Source organism: Etheostoma cragini, chromosome 21 (genome assembly GCF_013103735.1).
Source record: "Etheostoma cragini isolate CJK2018 chromosome 21, CSU_Ecrag_1.0, whole genome shotgun sequence".
Classification (NCBI taxonomy): domain Eukaryota; kingdom Metazoa; phylum Chordata; class Actinopteri; order Perciformes; family Percidae; genus Etheostoma; species Etheostoma cragini.
In genome coordinates, this window is record NC_048427.1 from 17774905 (window position 1) to 17791688 (window position 16784).

The 16784-nt window shown below is 41.1% G+C and overlaps 1 protein-coding gene and 1 long non-coding RNA gene across 2 annotated transcripts in view; both read left to right on the plus strand.

Annotated features, from left to right (window-relative positions):
- The window catches only part of reep3b (receptor accessory protein 3b), a 34263-nt gene extending 20810 nt beyond the window's left edge, over positions 1-13453 (plus strand). Inside the window, exons 4-9 of the mRNA XM_034859838.1 lie at positions 810-930; positions 1039-1152; positions 7376-7541; positions 12530-12663; positions 13002-13082; positions 13126-13453. Of these exons, the coding sequence (XP_034715729.1) occupies positions 810-930; positions 1039-1152; positions 7376-7541; positions 12530-12663; positions 13002-13073 (607 nt within the window). The 3' untranslated portion in view covers positions 13074-13082; positions 13126-13453. The remainder of the gene's footprint in view (positions 1-809; positions 931-1038; positions 1153-7375; positions 7542-12529; positions 12664-13001; positions 13083-13125) is intronic.
- Positions 13454-14774: 1321 nt separating this feature from the next.
- Positions 14775-16784, plus strand: part of LOC117936611 — a 23856-nt gene continuing 21846 nt past the window's right edge. The window contains exon 1 of the long non-coding RNA XR_004654984.1: positions 14775-15041. This is a non-coding gene — a long non-coding RNA (uncharacterized LOC117936611). The remainder of the gene's footprint in view (positions 15042-16784) is intronic.

Here is a 16784-nt window from a genome sequence, read left to right on the forward strand (position 1 = left end):
CACAAATAAACACACATATGGTCATGTTTCTGAAAACATCTTAAGAAACAAGAATACACAAAAGGCAACAATTTCTTACTTAATCATTATCTGAAACGCATTGTCTCAACTGTACTCCTCTCATATGTACACTGTGGTTTGGTGATGGTAGATTGACAATTCTATCACCAGTGGGGAAAAAAACCACCTGGGTTTGGTTTATCGTTCAAGCCCTAATAGGCACCCAGGTATCTGAAATAACATTGACCCAACTGATTCTTACCAGCGTCATATTTGCTACACTGGACCTGTTGTTGTGCGTGTCAGCCTGTCTGACCTTGGGGAAGAAGTATAATAATAATTTGGGGCTGCTTTACCATATACAAGTCAACCTGAAACCAGCCCCACGACTCATCTGTGTGACACCTGACTACAACTCAACCTATCGCCCCATGAACACATTCAAACTCAAACACTGGCAATGCAACAGAATGCCATCCATTGTGAATTGAATTCAAAGAACACCTCTACTCTTTCGTTTCTACTCTAATGTGCTGTACTAATGTTCTCGTCCACATTGTGGACCTTGCAGGTTAGAGACCCCATGAATGAACATGTGGGACAATTATGTCAAAAGATTTTTGAAAAGGTATACCTAAATACACACTACAGTGACCTCTGTAGTTTTTGAAAGACGATGCCTTTCACTTTAATCGGGTGGATCTCGGCAGATCTCAACTCCTCTTTTGCTCCTCCAGCTATGTGCTCTGGTGCCCGTCTAAACGTGCGTGTGTGTGCGTGTGTGTGTGTGTGTGTGTGTGTGTGTCCAGGTTTCCTCTGTACTACGAGCTGAAGATAGCCTTTGTGATCTGGCTGCTGTCCCCCTACACCAGAGGAGCAAGTCTTATTTACAGGAAGTGTCTGCACCCTCTGCTGTCCTCTAGAGAAAGAGTAAGTTCATTCATCCATATAATTGTTATTGAGAATATTATAGCTTTACCACTTTGTACTCTGATTAAACTGTCTACTAGAAAAGTTACTGAGGTTGTCTCCCTGCAGGAAATAGATGAGTATATTGTGAATGCCAAAGAGAGGAGCTACGAGACCATGGTCCACTTCGGCAAGCAGGGACTGAGCATTGCGGCCACCGCCGCGGTCACTGCTGCTGTCAAGGCAAGTATCTCTGGCTTCTTCTCTATATTGGTTTGATATTTGTTTAAATGCGCTACCAGTGTTTCCTCTATGTGGATTTTGTAGTGGCGGCCTGCCCTGGCAAAATTTCTGCCTCCACGGTCTCAGAAATAGGGCAGACGCACAATGCAGTCGCGGTTGCCTTGTAAATCATCCTCCCAACATAATTCACACATGCAAACTGGAAGTGGGTCATTGTAATATAATTAATGACTTTATGTTGACTATAGATATCATTTACATTTTGGTTTAAACCTGCCCCCCACTGCAAAAAAATAAAAAATCCTAAAGGAAACACTGGCTACTTTTACTTTATCATTTTCGTCATTGATTTGCTTTATTTGCCCTCCTGTATTCACCACAAATACACAATAGCATGGCTGAGGCAGTTTGTACCCTACAATATAGCTCACTCTTTCATTAAATTAAGACAAAATGTCCCACAAATCCCACATCTTCCTGTTCCCTCTCCCTAACACCTTGGTCTTTAACTAGGAGGATTAACATTTTTTTCACATATTTTTCTTTCCGATCTGACTTTGTAAGAAACTTTTAGCTCCCTTCGCTTAGATGCAGCAGTGTTCTCTGCCTGTTTTATGCAGTAATCCAGGAGATTGTTTTGCAAAATTCCACCTGTTGGCAGGGAATGGAAGCTCATTTGGCTTGCTAATCTATTAGTATGAGAAACCAGACAGAAATAGAGATTGCTGTGTAAAAAAAATGCAGTTACACGCTACAGCACATCCGGAATAAAATCTCAACTCGGACATAAGAAACATTGTGCTCATGCAAATGTATCCGCTGTCAGTGTGTTTTGTAAAGTACCTTGCTGTCCTAGAGCTCCCACTTACTGCAAAGTCAGTGTAAATGAGTGTGTGTGGTTTTTATCAGCATTGCGGGAATTCCTGAGTGTGTCAGTTAATCCCTATTGACCTCCTGTCTAAAGCTGCGTTCAGACAGGGAAACCGCGATCTGGCAGTTTGCCGCAGGGTATTCCGGCGGTGTGGGAGGGTCACAGACGGCCCATTTGTGTGACGTCTTGTTGTGTTCCTCGACCCCACAATCTCGCACAAGAAGACTTTCCATTTTGCAGTTACTGATTTCTGTTGTTTATAGATCTCGACGACCGCACTTAAAGGCAACTTTACTTTACATTAGTGCTCTTCGAGTAGTCAGGAGCCCTTTGGAGGTCTTGGTTAACAAGCACTTTAGTCTCACTCCTACGAGAACTGGGCCGATGGCAGAAGGGCCAATGGGGTAGAAATACTTGGCTATAGCTTTAACATAACTATAGCGTGTGTCCTTATAGTGACACCAGTGTGGGACCTGTAAAAACCATCCTGTCTCGGCTAACATTAAACATGTCATTAATCACTGCTTCAAAGCAATGCCCCTCTCTCACTCTCCAGCATTCCAATTTCATGCTCTCTCTCTCTACCATGCTTTGTGTCTCTTTTTTTATTTGTCTCGTCTCTGCCTGAAAATCGTTCTCGTCTCTTCCCTGCCTCCCTCCCCCCCTCCCTTATCTCCTGCGTTTCTTTTATTTCCTTTGCCTCCCCTTGTCTTTATCGTTTCTTCCTTCCTCTCCCCCTGTGTTTTATCATCCCCGATTTAGGTCACAGTGTTATTTCAAATCCTTTAAAAAGCTTTTTTTTTTGCGTTCTAAGCTGGAATTTGATTAACCTTGGCTTGTACAATACAGCCAGCTGCACTGTCCATAAAATCCATCTGTCTGAACCTGCAAGACAGAAGAAAACTGCTCAGAGAGCACTTTTTAAAGATTTCAGCAGAGACTGGAGCCGCGGTTCGGTTTACAAATGCGTCTTTTTAGGATGTGATTTTATTGAGTAAGAAACTCCTGAGACCCAAACATTTGAAACCGCACTGACCTCTATTATGCATGCAGCATGCTGGCATATCGATGTGCATGTAGCTTGAGGCTGATTTAAATTGCAACTGTAAAGCCTCTACAGGTGTGAAGAATCAGACTGTTTTGTTTTTTTCTTCTCATACTGCTTCCTTCAGTTGTTGCTGTTTTTCCACCTGAATCAGAAGTTTCAGATTCAGTTAAGTTAGATGTAGAAGGTCAACAACAAGTGGAACTACACGCTGCATAGAGAGCCAAAGTCATGCCCTTCTACTTCCAGTCCAGGGGATGTATCTTTAGAAAAAATATGTATGAGAGTCAATAGAGCAATAATTGAAATTTTTTTGATCCTGTTTGAATTGAGCCATGGATTACACATATGATGTTCGTCAGTTTAATAGATAATTTTGCAAGTCAAGAAAGTCTCAGTTTATCATTAAACTGTTGAAGTATGACACTGTGAAAATACGTTATTAGAAAGACTACACGTTGTATAGATGACGTTTTGCAGAAACTTGGATGTTTGTGTGTATCATGCCGGGGATGTAACGTCACTCAAATGAGCAGAGGATCTTGCTCGTTCTTTTGTTGTCTGCTGAAAATACTTCACTGGATAAAACACATCAGGTAAGATAACGTTACGTGTGTTGCGGAACAGAGCTAAGCTAGCTAGCAAGCAAGTTGAGCATCAAGCTAGGTGACGTAAAATGTGTGAGACGAGAAATGTAGTTCACTGAGCGCTTTCACACAAAACTAAGTGGTCATATGACAAACCTTCGACTAACTGAGACTTTCTTCGGTTGAAAAATTATCCTTTAAATTGACGAAGATCATATTTGTTTCTGTCATATATTCTAAGCAGACCCACATGTACTGAGAGGTTTATGCCTCGACTCAGAGGTCCAGCATTCAAATCCAATCTGTGATGATTTCCTGTTTGTCTTCCCCCTCTCTCTCCCCTTTCTCACCTAGCTGTCCTATCAAATGGAGGCGGAAAAGCCCAAAAGATATTCTGGAAAAAAAAAAATGCATAACTTTTTGATATTAATAAACGTCTGTTACTTTTACGCCATTGCCAAATGAGTTGCTACAAAGCTTATTAAGACTATAGGCTCCACACAACTCTCTCTGTATCTCTCAGTATGGCCACTTTTGCGCAGAAACTTTTTTTAATCCTCCGTGTTCTCCTTGGCTACTAGCAACTGCGTACAGGAGGGGTGGGGGGGGGGGAAGCGCAATCACGGAAGGCTTCTATCATGTGGACATGCCGATAGTTTCTTGTCATTACTTAGAATTCCACGCACTATAGGTTTAATTCACAAAATGTATATATTTTTTTGTCCTCTAAAACTGTAATGTGTGGAAGTAACGCTAGCTTGTGATGCTACAGTGACTACAGGTTCACATAGTTGTTTCTCTTGATTTGGCTGTACTCTAGAGGTTTCCTAGAAAACGTTTTTATTAAATGAATGGCAACCCTGATCCCTGCAAAGCCTGATTTTTGTTTTGGAATTGATTGAACTTTTTATATTGCGAGCCTGTCGGAAAAAGCGTATCACTTCTGCTGGGTTTCTGCTCCAAGTGTCTAACCACCATGTCCACTGAATTTGGAAAGACTGAATGCCACATTGTGTGGTTTCTTTTTATTTATTTTGCTATTTGGTCAGGGGGAGGTTTATGTGGATCTGCCCCAGCTTGCTTATTAGCTAACCCTCTTTTGACTTTGTTTCTCTTTCTCTCTCCCTGTACTGACATCCTTCTTTCTTTAGGGTTTGTGTGCTTCCGCAGGCTACTCTGGGAGGTAAAACCAGTCAGTGTAAGCAGCATGGACAGAACTTTCCATTTCATACCAGCATTATTCCGCCATGAAACCATGTTCCCCATCCTTTGATATTCATACATTTATGTCCTTTTACCAGATCCGGTAGCTGAAAAATAAATCAGTTTATTTCCATCTAGTTCTTGAGGCTGTAATAAAGAATCAACATTTACAAATACATTTAAAGCAACACTAAAGGACTTTTCTGTTTTGATGCCATTACAGGTTGGAAGCGGAATTGTCCATTACTGTTAACGTAATGTCTCATGTCTCATTCGGACTGTCAATCCACTACCCGATCTGGCTAACTTGTATAGTGCGGTTATAGGCGGTAGAGAGCAAGGTGAATGCAGACTGCTGTTCACTACGTTACTAATTTAATTTAATTTATTCTGTTTATTAATTGCAATTTACACTCTGTTAGTAATCAGTACACACAGGCTTGAAATACACACACATGATCAGGACCTAATCATGCACAAATGGAGAGATGTCAGAGTCCAAGAGCACCTGGTAGTGTAACCGATTCACAGCCCGTACTTTTGGTTCATACAGGGACTTGAACCGCGACCAATATACCAGATGAGAAATAAGAATAATGGTACAGATATGGACAATTCTGCTTCCAATATGTAGGGGCACTGAAGCGGAAATGTTGATGTTGACATTTACTAATACATTTTTTCTTCATTTATCTCTAAATGTTTGCACTTGGTTTGTGTGTTTAAACCTTTCATTTCATTATAACTCTTCACATATTCTTCCGTTTTTTTTTTCTCACTTGCTTTGTTTTGTCCATTCCTCCTAAATTTTCTTTACCCTCCCTCGTTGTTGCCCACTTTTGTTTACTTTCATAATGATGTTTTCGTCGTCACTGTATAATTTTGATTAGACATATTAATCTCTGACATTAATATGTCTGGTGCGCCTGATAAACTGCAAGCCAGGACACAAAATCACATTTGCCGTTGTCCCTACCGGTCCATCTCCCTCATTAGTAGTCCTACCAAACACTTGTCGAATTTTGTGTCTCGCTATAGTCAGTTGTTAAGCTGGGGGGCAAAGCTGTGTTGGAGCTAGCAGGGGTTTTTAAAAGCTCACCTTTTTTTAAAGAAAAAAAACAACTAAATTCTTAGTATGCTACAAATAACAACCCTAACTATCACTATAACTATCAGAGGTTCCGAGTGAGGTTTATTAATTTGCCTTATCAATATTGTAACCGCTCGAGTCAATGGCATGCAATGAAGGCTAAATGCTCATGTTTATGACATCTGACCCCAGCATTTGTCATTTAGTAATAATAATAATACAATGGCAGCAAAACAGAAGCTCTCCCAGCAGTATGGCCCCAATAAAGGACGAACAAAAAACAAAAACAAACTAAATGTTTTTAGAATAAATTGATAGTTTTACAGTAAAAACAAAAAGGAGTGTGAGAATTAAATCAGCTGGGGATCTTTACAAGAACCGCTGTTGTAATCCGGGCTGGGGGATATGACGATATACTTAATATCGTCAAAACGCCATAACAATGTCTATTGTTTTTATTTTGGCTGAATTAAAATGCAGCAGCCCAACTGCGTTGGACTACGCTTTATGTTCTAATCCGTGTCATGTTCTTTTTGCAGTAAAAAAATTTCATGAGGAAATACTCAGTAATTTACAAAAATAGGCTTTAAGATGTGATTATTTCATATAGACTGTTTATTTATTGAATCACTAGAAAAGAAGCTGTAATGTGATAAATATCATTTTGGACGGATATAAATTGATCTATATCGGCAGAGATTTGGGCCATATTCTATAATAAATGTAAAGTCTATGTATTGGGCGATTTATTTTAATACTCTTGAGTAGTGAACAGGTGAGAGCAGTGTGTCATCTTATGGGTCAGATGAAGGATGTGGATGACCTGATGTTCTAGTGGTCAGAGATTTAAGGATATTGTGAAAGGAAAGTTAAACTATTAACATATGAGTCTGTAACCTGACCACAGGTGTACTTCAGACAACTGATCCAAAACAGAAAGGTTCAAAGCAAAACGATTTTAAGCTCAGTGGCCTTTATAAGTCTCTTAAAATGCAATGAAAAGTTGCCAACATTAAATTTTAGACTAGATGTGCATTGAATGAACATAAAGACAACGTACATCTTGTTTTAGTACTTAAGCTGCAATCAGTAGTTAAGTTGTATGATAGTAGCCCATGACTAAGAAGATTAAAAAGCTCAATTTCAACAAAACAAACTCACTGACAGTCACATACTGGTCTACCACACAAATTGAGATTTGTCTGACTGCAACAAAAAATTCCACCTCACCTAAAACAGCCCTCCAGATGTTCAGTTGGAACCACCAGACTTTTTGTAGGCTGGCTGTAGAAGTTGAGGGGAATAGTTGGTAGTTTTAGTTTTCAACACTCACTTACTTCATCAGTGTTGTTCTCTGTGAGGTCTAAAGTGCAGTTTGCTGGTGATGTAATTGTGTGTGTGTGTCTGTGTGTCTCTCTTTCTCACAGGGTCAGGGTGCCATCACAGAGAAGCTGCGTAGCCTGAGTATGCACGACCTCACGCAGATAACCCAGCAAGATGACGGCGCAGGGAACCAGCTCTATGAGTACAGCTCCCGCTCAGCCAACCCTGCCATCAGGAGATCTCAGAGCACTGATGCTGGCGACAGAGCAGGTACACACGCGCGCGCACACACAATGCTGTTTTTTCATAGTGTACAAGTACATATGCACAGACTTCCTTAGCAGATGAAGTTTACTCAGTTGTCATCTTCTGAAACTGCGAAAAATCCATCTGCCAAGGAAATGCAGATGAAAGCTTTTCTGGAAGATGCTAGTAAGTAGACCTTGAGGGAAGATTTTTTTAAAGGGGTCCCCATGTGATTCACATAAAAGGGGATTAAATCTGTGAAAACTAGGGCTGTAAGGATAAGCAATATGAAACCAAAATTGTGGGGGGGCCGTCTGTGGATGTGGCCCCGGGCTGGGGCTGTAATGATAGTGGATGGCCGCTAGCTTGCTGGGAGCTGACTGTGGATGTGTCTCCGGGGCTGTAATGATAGTGGATGGCTGCTAGCTGGCTGGGGACGGACTGTGGATGTGTCTCTTGGGCTGTAATGATATTGGATGGCTGCTAGCTGGCCGGGGGCTGACTGTGGATGGGTCCCTGGGGCTGTTGTCAGTTCTCATCCCGACTAAAGCCTTGCAGCGCCGGGAGACTTAGGCAGACAGACAGGGGAGGGGGAGGGCTGACTGTGGATGTGTCTCCGGGGCTGTAATGAAGGTGGATGGCTGCTAGCTGGCTGGAGGCTGACTGTGGATGTTTTTCCGGGGCTGTAATGATAGTGGATGGCTGCTAGCTGGCTGAGGGCTGACTGTGGATGTGTCTCCGGGGCTGTAATGATAGTGGATGGCTGCTAGCTGGCTGAGCGCTGACTGTGGATGTGTCTCCGGGGCTGTAATGATAGTGGATGGCTGCTAGCTGGCTGAGGGCTGACTGTGGATGTGTCTCCAGGGCTGTAATGATGGTGGATGTTTGGTAGCTGGCTGGGGGCTGACTGTGGATGTGTCTCCGGGGCTGTAATGATAGTGGATTGCTGCTAGCTGGCTGGGGGCTGACTGTGGATGTTTTTCCGGGGCTGTAATGATAGTGGATGGCTGCTAGCTGGCTGGGGGCTGACCGTGGATGTTTTTCCGGGGCTGTAATGATAGTGGATGGCTGCTAGCTGGCTGAGGGCTGACTGTGGATGTGTCTCCGGGGCTGTAATGATAGTGGATGGCTGCTAGCTGGCTGGGGGCTGACTGTGGATGTGTCCCTGGGGCTGTTGTCAGTTCTCATCCCGACTGAAGCCTTGCAGCACCGGGAGACTGAGGCAGACAGACATGGGTGTGCTAGCTAGCTAAATTACCATTAGATTAGTAGTCTATCATTACAGTTAACATTACTGATAAATTTGTGGGTTAGGGATTGATGTAATCAATGGCAAAATGATGCCATGTGGCAGAAAAAAAGTTGTATTACGTTTTACTGAGTGGAACTCTTCCTCCTCCCCCTCCTGCCTAACTGGTACAGGTGGACTCAGCTAGGTTTCGTTGTCCTATCTTGGGTTTGGCAAAATAATGCAAATTTCCAAATTTTTAAGCTAAACTCAGAAGAGCCACTGTGAAATCACCCTTGATATCTTTCCTTACATTTGGCACACAGATTGGTCTGTCCATCTCACTGCAACACCGTGCTTGTGTCAAACGACGAGAACTGCATGAGTGCGTGCGTGTAAGATGACTTCCCAGCAGACAATGAGGTGTGTGTGTGGCTGTGTGAGAGTGTGTGTAAGATGACTTCCCAGCAGACAGAGGGGATGAGGTTGAGTGGGATGCTGGTGGAATGTCAAACACTCTCTCTCTCTCTCTCTCTCTCTCTCTCTCTCTCTCTCTCTCTCTCTCTCTCTCTCTCTCTCTCTCTCTCTCTCTCTCTCTCTCTCTTCCCCCCCCCTCTTCTCTTTCAAACACACACAGTCAGTGAGGCATGGAGAGGGAGAAAGCAGGGGGTGGGAGTGGAGGAGAAGAAAAGGAGAACTGAGATGATTGTATAGGACGAGAGTGGAGATGTAAGGGATGGATGGATGGAGAAGTGAATTTGAAAGAAGAGGTGGCTAGATGGAGAGAAGCAAGGCTGGTAGACAACATTAGCATACTGAGAGAGGAAAGACAGTATTACGGATTCAGCTCAGCCAGCCAGCAGAGAGATGAGGAAAGGAACGGATTATGTTTACCCTCCGACTGCTCTCCCATGGCAACACACACCCTCTGGTGGCCATATTGGACGTCCTCATATCTAAGGCAACAATGGGTTTCCAAAGATGATTGTTTTGTCAAACATATGACTGACTCAAAGGACACCTGGTGATATTATTCTATTTATATATATTTTTATAAATAAATGTAGCCAAGTATGTGCGTATTAAAGCCTGATATATCTTCTTACTCTGTGCCGTAGAGCTCCATTATTGAGACATAGAAGAAACCAAGAAACACACACAAACACTGTAGTTTATTTTAACTCAGCACCACATACACCGTTTTGTTGGCCCAAGAACATCATAATGTGGATTATTCCGCCATTGAAAATAGTCCCCCACAAATGCAATGCAACAGTTTCCTCCAGTTTGAATAATGTTTGTTAAAAACTACAGCGCCCAATAACCAAAAATTAACTTTTATATGTAAGATCAGATGTTCAGATCTTCTTGTTCCTGGAAGCCACAGACAGGGAAGGGAAGTCAGAGACGGACCAACACAACTCTTGGCTTTGGTTGTTTCATGGGATTGGTTGACTATTAGAAAAATTGAAAATATTGGCTTTAAGCAATCTTACAGATGAATATTCTATCCTTATATACAAATAACTTTGCACCAACTAAGCACATTGTCCATAAACACACATTTTTAACAGTGGATCACTCATTGATCATCATCATTGAGTCCCAAAGTAATCACACTGCTTTATTTTATATGACCAACATAAAATAAAATCCAAGCTATTTATCTTCCAATGATATAAATTAACTTTATAACACAACATTAATTTGTAGGGCAAGAACAAAGACATTTTTCTAAAAGATGATACAAAACAAAATATAGGCAAATATTTAAAAGTAGTAGTACTTTAGATATGGCATTCTTGAAACAAACTGAATAACTACAAAGTTTTTCAGAAATTGGTTTAGTGATGGTAGATGGGCAGAATTGTAGTATCTTCCAGACATTCAGTACAGTAGAGATGAAGGGGGATCATTGTACTGGCATATATAACTAAGTATCATCTGCGTAGCGAAGGATAGAGATATGTTTTAAAATTTGAAATTGAAAAGGCTATGGCTATTTTATAGAGGAAAACGGGTCTGAAAGTAAAAAAAAAACCACCATGCCACATTACTTGGTTCAAAGATACATTAGGTGTACCATGAGTAGTGGAAATAAGGCTAAAAATGAGGGACATCCGACAGAACCTCCAGCGGCACAAGAACTATCCCGTAAATATGATATCGTCGATGATATAGACTATGTGAGCTGCAGAGTCCTTCCTCGGTATTGCGGGAGCTAAGCAGTCTGCAGACATTGAACCGCCTGGTTTCTAAACGAGGGTAGTTTCAACTGCGGGGTTGAACTCTGTACACAAGTAGCTGGACTACTGCTGAATATCGACCTCAAAACTAAAGCTCTGGGTTATTTTTGTTGCATAGGCTGATTCCAATCCAACCAACACATCCAGAATTCAGATGGTAATTCTGATCCTGTGTTGGAATGTGAAATCTAATGTGAAGCTTGCCTCTGTCTCATCCCACCCCGTTTCCTCTGAAAGGGGAAAGGTTGCTTCCAACTCTAGAGAGTGGGAGGTTTTCCCTTATAGACTCCAGATGTGACAACAGCAGCAGCAGCAGCTAAAACCAGCACCATAGAAAACATTGCTGTTCAAACACAAATTCAGCTATAGAAAACCCTGGTAATACTGCCTGGGAATGGTTTCAGGCAGCATTTGGATGACAGAACGCAACCAGGTGGCAATACTTTAAGTAACATTATTTAATATAAAACAGCATTTTGGGTGTTTCCAAAGATGTCAGTTCTCCAGAATTTGACTGAAAGTATACATTTTCTTTCTCCAAACTTAGACCTTATTTTCCTTTGTTTTTGTATGTTAGTGACTGATAGGAACAGCTGTAGACCGGGCTGTATGGGGCAAATGAGCATGTCACTTTTGTCCACTAAAAGTGCCGTTTCTGCCACTGACAGGCTCAGATTATGATTCTAAATGTCTGACAACATTATGAAAAGGATCCGTACAGAGATAGGCTTTATATAAATAACATTCACCTTTCAGTTTAACCAGAAACCGCTCTGAGGTCACTAGCGCTAAACCCACCAGAATCCATTAAAAAAAACAAAAAAAACTCTGGGGTTCAACTCCGACCTGCGGCTGTTTGCTGCGTGTCATTTCCCTTATCGCTCCCCTTTCATGTCTTCATCTGTCCTGTCAAAAATAAAGGCAAAAAATAATCTAAGAATAAAAGAAAATGTTGTGTATTGAAATGAGGACAATGCCATGCTAACTAATGAGCTGAGTCTGAATTACAAATATAATTAGCTGCTCTAGTCCGCAAAGGTTGTTTTGATACGAGCAACATTATGGATGCTTGTGCCACAATGCAGGACGTATGCTGCTAAAGTGTAGTTTCTTGCTGCGGTGTAAAACAGACGACTAGCGTATGACCTTTCTAGCGGTTTTGCTTCTATGAGGAGAGACAAAGAGAGCTGAGTAGCCAGGCAGCAGTGTGTTGGCTGAGTGTCTGCTGACCCCTGCTGGACCAGCTGCTCTCTACATGGCCACCTCAACACTAGATCAGCACAGGCCGGTCATGCAGCGTCCACTACTACTACTATAGTAGTTTTGTTGCTTATGATGATAATAATAAAGCTGTAATGGTCATGGTGTCTGCTATGGCTGGGATTGGACAAATAGCGGGAGGTAAAGGACATTCAGCGTGCAAAGGACAGACTCAGTTATGCACCCGTTGTCTGAAATATATGTGTTGCCAGGACACAAATCTGTCTTTCATTGATTCCTAATGCACTTGCATGTGTGTGTTTGTCTATGCTTTGCAGACTACTACTATGACCAGGAGGAGAGGACGGATGAAGAGGCGGAGCCAACCTTCTCTGAAGACGAGGCAGTCACTCAGAAAGGACTGAGGCGATCGCAGAGTGTCAAGATCTCACGATCCAAAGTCCGCAAAGATGTAAGTTCCATATTGTTGGAGGCTGTGTATTCCGATAGCAAAAATCCTCCGGAATTAGTTCCTATTTTAGTCCAAGACCAGGACTACTTGAGTCCAAGTCAAGACCGAGACAAAATATTGTAAATATGTATAACTGATTGTATTAAATGGGCTTATGTATCGTCTCGTCTTTGTGATATCAGTAAATATTGTACAAAGAATCTATATAAAGTTGTAATGTGATAAAATGTGGTTTATGCCCCTAGTTTCTATTAATTTTAAAATGTATCTGTGGCGCAGAGACTCAGTGGTATATGAATACAATCATAAATCTATTATTTTCATCATTTTTCCTCTAGGCGCGTTATGGATCCCTGAAGATAAAAGGCAAGAAGAGACCAACGCTGAGCTCTGTTAACTATGGAATGTGAAAAGAGTTCACACACACACACACACACACACACACACACACACACACACACACACACACACACACACACACACACACACCAGAGCAATCTGCAATATTCGGTGGATGGGATTCCAGCTCCTTGGAGCCCGAACTCTTATGAGCTTTCTTCAGACATATTTATTACTTAATTCATCCCAAACCAGTGACTATTTCAGAACCTACACTCTGAGAACTTCAATGTTTTTCTTTGGGTTGATTTTTGCATGAACTTGTGTGTTTCAAATGTTTTTTAGAATTGTAGTTTAGGTGTAGGTGTGATGTCATGCGTAGTCTTTTAGATTTGACATCTGTTTGCTTCAGTCTTTTAGTGTGGCCTCTTTCTAATAAGGCCTCCTTTTTTTCATAAACGGAAATTAATGGGTTAACTTCAGTTAACTTCGGTAAGTTAAATCATTCACTAATGCTTTACATCATGGTTGTAAGCCATCAATAAGAACAACATTGGGTAACTGGGGTGTGAATCCTTTCGGCTTGTGTTTTTCCTCCAACCCTGGTTTTGAGTTTTAGGCTTTTTAATTTGTCCCCCAATAAGACACTCTCCCAATATCTGCACCAAAACAGGTTTTCTTGTTTAACCCTTGTGTTGTCCTCCCGAGTCAAGAATTGACAAAAGAATTATAATTTTTTCTTTTTTTTCTTCTTTTTTTTCACTAACACCACCACTAGTTCTACACTACTTTTTGGAATTCATGGTCAATAACTGTCATTCATATAGAACTATACCTAATATTTGAGTTCACAAAGTTTCTTCTGCAAGAAGAATATTGCTCCAATATTCAGAAAATAGTTTAATGTACAATTACAAGTACATCTTTGATCAGTTATTTTTCAGCGACTGCAATACCCAGGCAGACCCATAGCATGCTGGGAAACGCCGGCCTCTCAGCTGATCTAACAGCTGATTGGTTTAGAATCGACTCAACATGATGACGTTTTATATGAACTTTTAACAATTTAGAATCGGAGGGAATTGAACTGCTAACTTTAGCTTATTCTGTACAGACCACATGTTGTGTGGCTGATTGTGACATTTAGAAGTCATATATATATATATATATATATATATATATATATATATATATATATATATATATATATATATATATATATATATATATATATATATATATATATATATATAGTCTTTTGTTTATTAAAATTAGCAACAGATCGCATGTAGAGCATTTACATTCCATTTTTGTCATAATTACAAAACTGGCGACTGTGTTCAAGCTAATGGGTCTGATAGAATTTTATTAAATTGGAGTTGGACCACAGGGGTGATGTCACTTCCTGTTCAGCCTGAAGGCGGCTGGTACCTGTCCGACTTTACCGCAGATTTTTGCAGGCATCTGTTGTCAGTGGGACCATCTTAACCCTTGTGTTGTCCTCCCGGGTCAAAAAAGGGACAAAAATGTCACATTTGTGTCAGTTTTTCAGACTTCTTCTTAGTTTTCACTAACACCACCACTAGATTTACACGACTTTTTGAAATTCATGGTCAATAACCCTCATTTGAATAGAATTAAATAGATTTGACTAATATTTAAGATAAGTGGAATGAATCAGAAGTGATCAATTTTTACTTGCAAAGAGCGTTATTTTGTGGTAATTTGTTTAAAAAGAACCTCATATTTCCTTTTTTTTTTTTTTTTCCTTTTTTAAAAAGGGTTAAATTTGACCCGAGGACAACAGGAGGGTTAAACCTTCTCCGCACCAAGCAGCAGACAAAGTTAGCAACTAGCTGGTGAGGAAAGTAAATATTGGACTTTATCAGCTTTAAAATACATTGTTTTTAAACGCAACCAAGAGAGACAGAGAGAGAATTTTTTAACAACCTATTGATTCAAAAGTTGTTGGGATAAATGGCTCATAAGTGACCTAACAAATTATTGAATTTCACATTCAGTACGCTATTAGTTTCAGAGTATTCTATTAAAACGTTGCTTCTGCTGCCTTTCGGGTATTTTATCTGACACTAGTGTTGAAGTCCGTTGACGTCTGTGTTACTCAACATGCTAATGAAGACTAGTTCTTACTCTTAGGGACATGTTATGTAGGTCCACATATGTATGAGAGCTCTGATTCCCAGCAGGATACCAGCAACTCTGACATGAACGTTGAACATGACACACTTGAACACCAGCAGATGAACACTATCCCTTATTCCTGTCAGAGGAGGGAGACGGTGAACACCAATGAAAAGAAAGAAAGGGAAACGAAAACCAAATGAAACAAAGTGATTCTTCCAGGTTCCTCCGTGCATATGTCAGCATTTATAAAGGCCCAGGACTCCTGCTGACTATTAATGACTATTCATTTCTTGTTTTCCTCCTTTTTACTCATGTATTTTTATATGTCTGTGTGTCCTGATCACACCCCTGGTTGTATATTTCTCGCAGTATTTCTTAGTGACGACTAGCTTTTTAAATGTTCTTTTGTGTGTGTGTGTGTCTGTGTGTGTTACCTTTTGATCAACAAGTATGTTAACGACCTGTTTTTGCACATAGACCTCCCCAAATCTTTTTTTTTTTTAATCAATGCTGTTGCTTGTCATCTCATTTTATAATGTATTCGCTGTGGGAGGATGCAGCACACAAATGAGCCTTTCTTGATGATGAATGCTAATACTACCGGCCTCTCATGACATCTTTAAGTTTGCCTTGTTCTTGCTGTAGCTGAAGTTCCTTCTCTTTCTCTAGTAGTATTTCTAGAAACGATGAAATACTAGTCTCACATTGCCAGAGCTGTCTCCACAGTGCTGTGGAGGAAGGTCTGGCTACAGCACATACAGTACATGCTAGGATAGGAGTAGGATGTGTCCCAAAACGTCAGTCCCAAAACGTCCCAGTAAGAGAGGAAATACTCTTTGTAAATCTTTACGATCATTCCACGAAAGAACCGAGCAGGCCTGCCTGGTTGCATCATCCAAATGTCCTCCAAAACTTGCAATTTTTAGCATGTAGCTCGCTAGCTTTGAGTTGTTTTGGTTTCCCGTAACGAAGAGATTTTGAGAACAGCAAGACATGGAACGGAAGGCGAGGGGCATCCTGGAATAGGTTTAGTGTGGCAGTAGTTTTGCCATTTGCCCGTTACTGTGCTTAATTCCTGACCATACAAACACTCCACAACATGGGTGAACATGTGTGTATTAGCACATAGCCTGCGTAGCATAAACACTGCTGTCCGTGGCTGTTTTGTATGCCGTTTTCCTTGCAGGTGGAAGGAAAAGCTGCAACCTATTCAAGCCATGCTGGCATGGCAGGAATGGTTTCCCATTGAGCATACAAAGAACAGCATGCATGTCTGCCTCCCTTTTTCAGTATATTCTACCATTTAGACACACACTGGAATATATTTTGGAAGAATGATGTTGATTTGAAGAATCTATGACAAGCAGCACTGAAGCTGTTCTTTCTTCATACAAACGGATCTGTGTGCCATACATTTGGTTGTTTGCCCAATCTGCACAGGTTTCTTGCATCCTGTTATGTTGATATGCACACACTCCATGTATTAAGAGAGCTGTGCATGGTTGTAGTATCAGAATAACCAGCCAAACTTTCTCATGTCGTGATGTCCATTCAGTGCTCATAACTAATGATACCAAAGCTTCATGTACTCCCGCAGAGCTGTGTGGCTGTGGGTTTTGATCTGTGTGTGTGGGGGG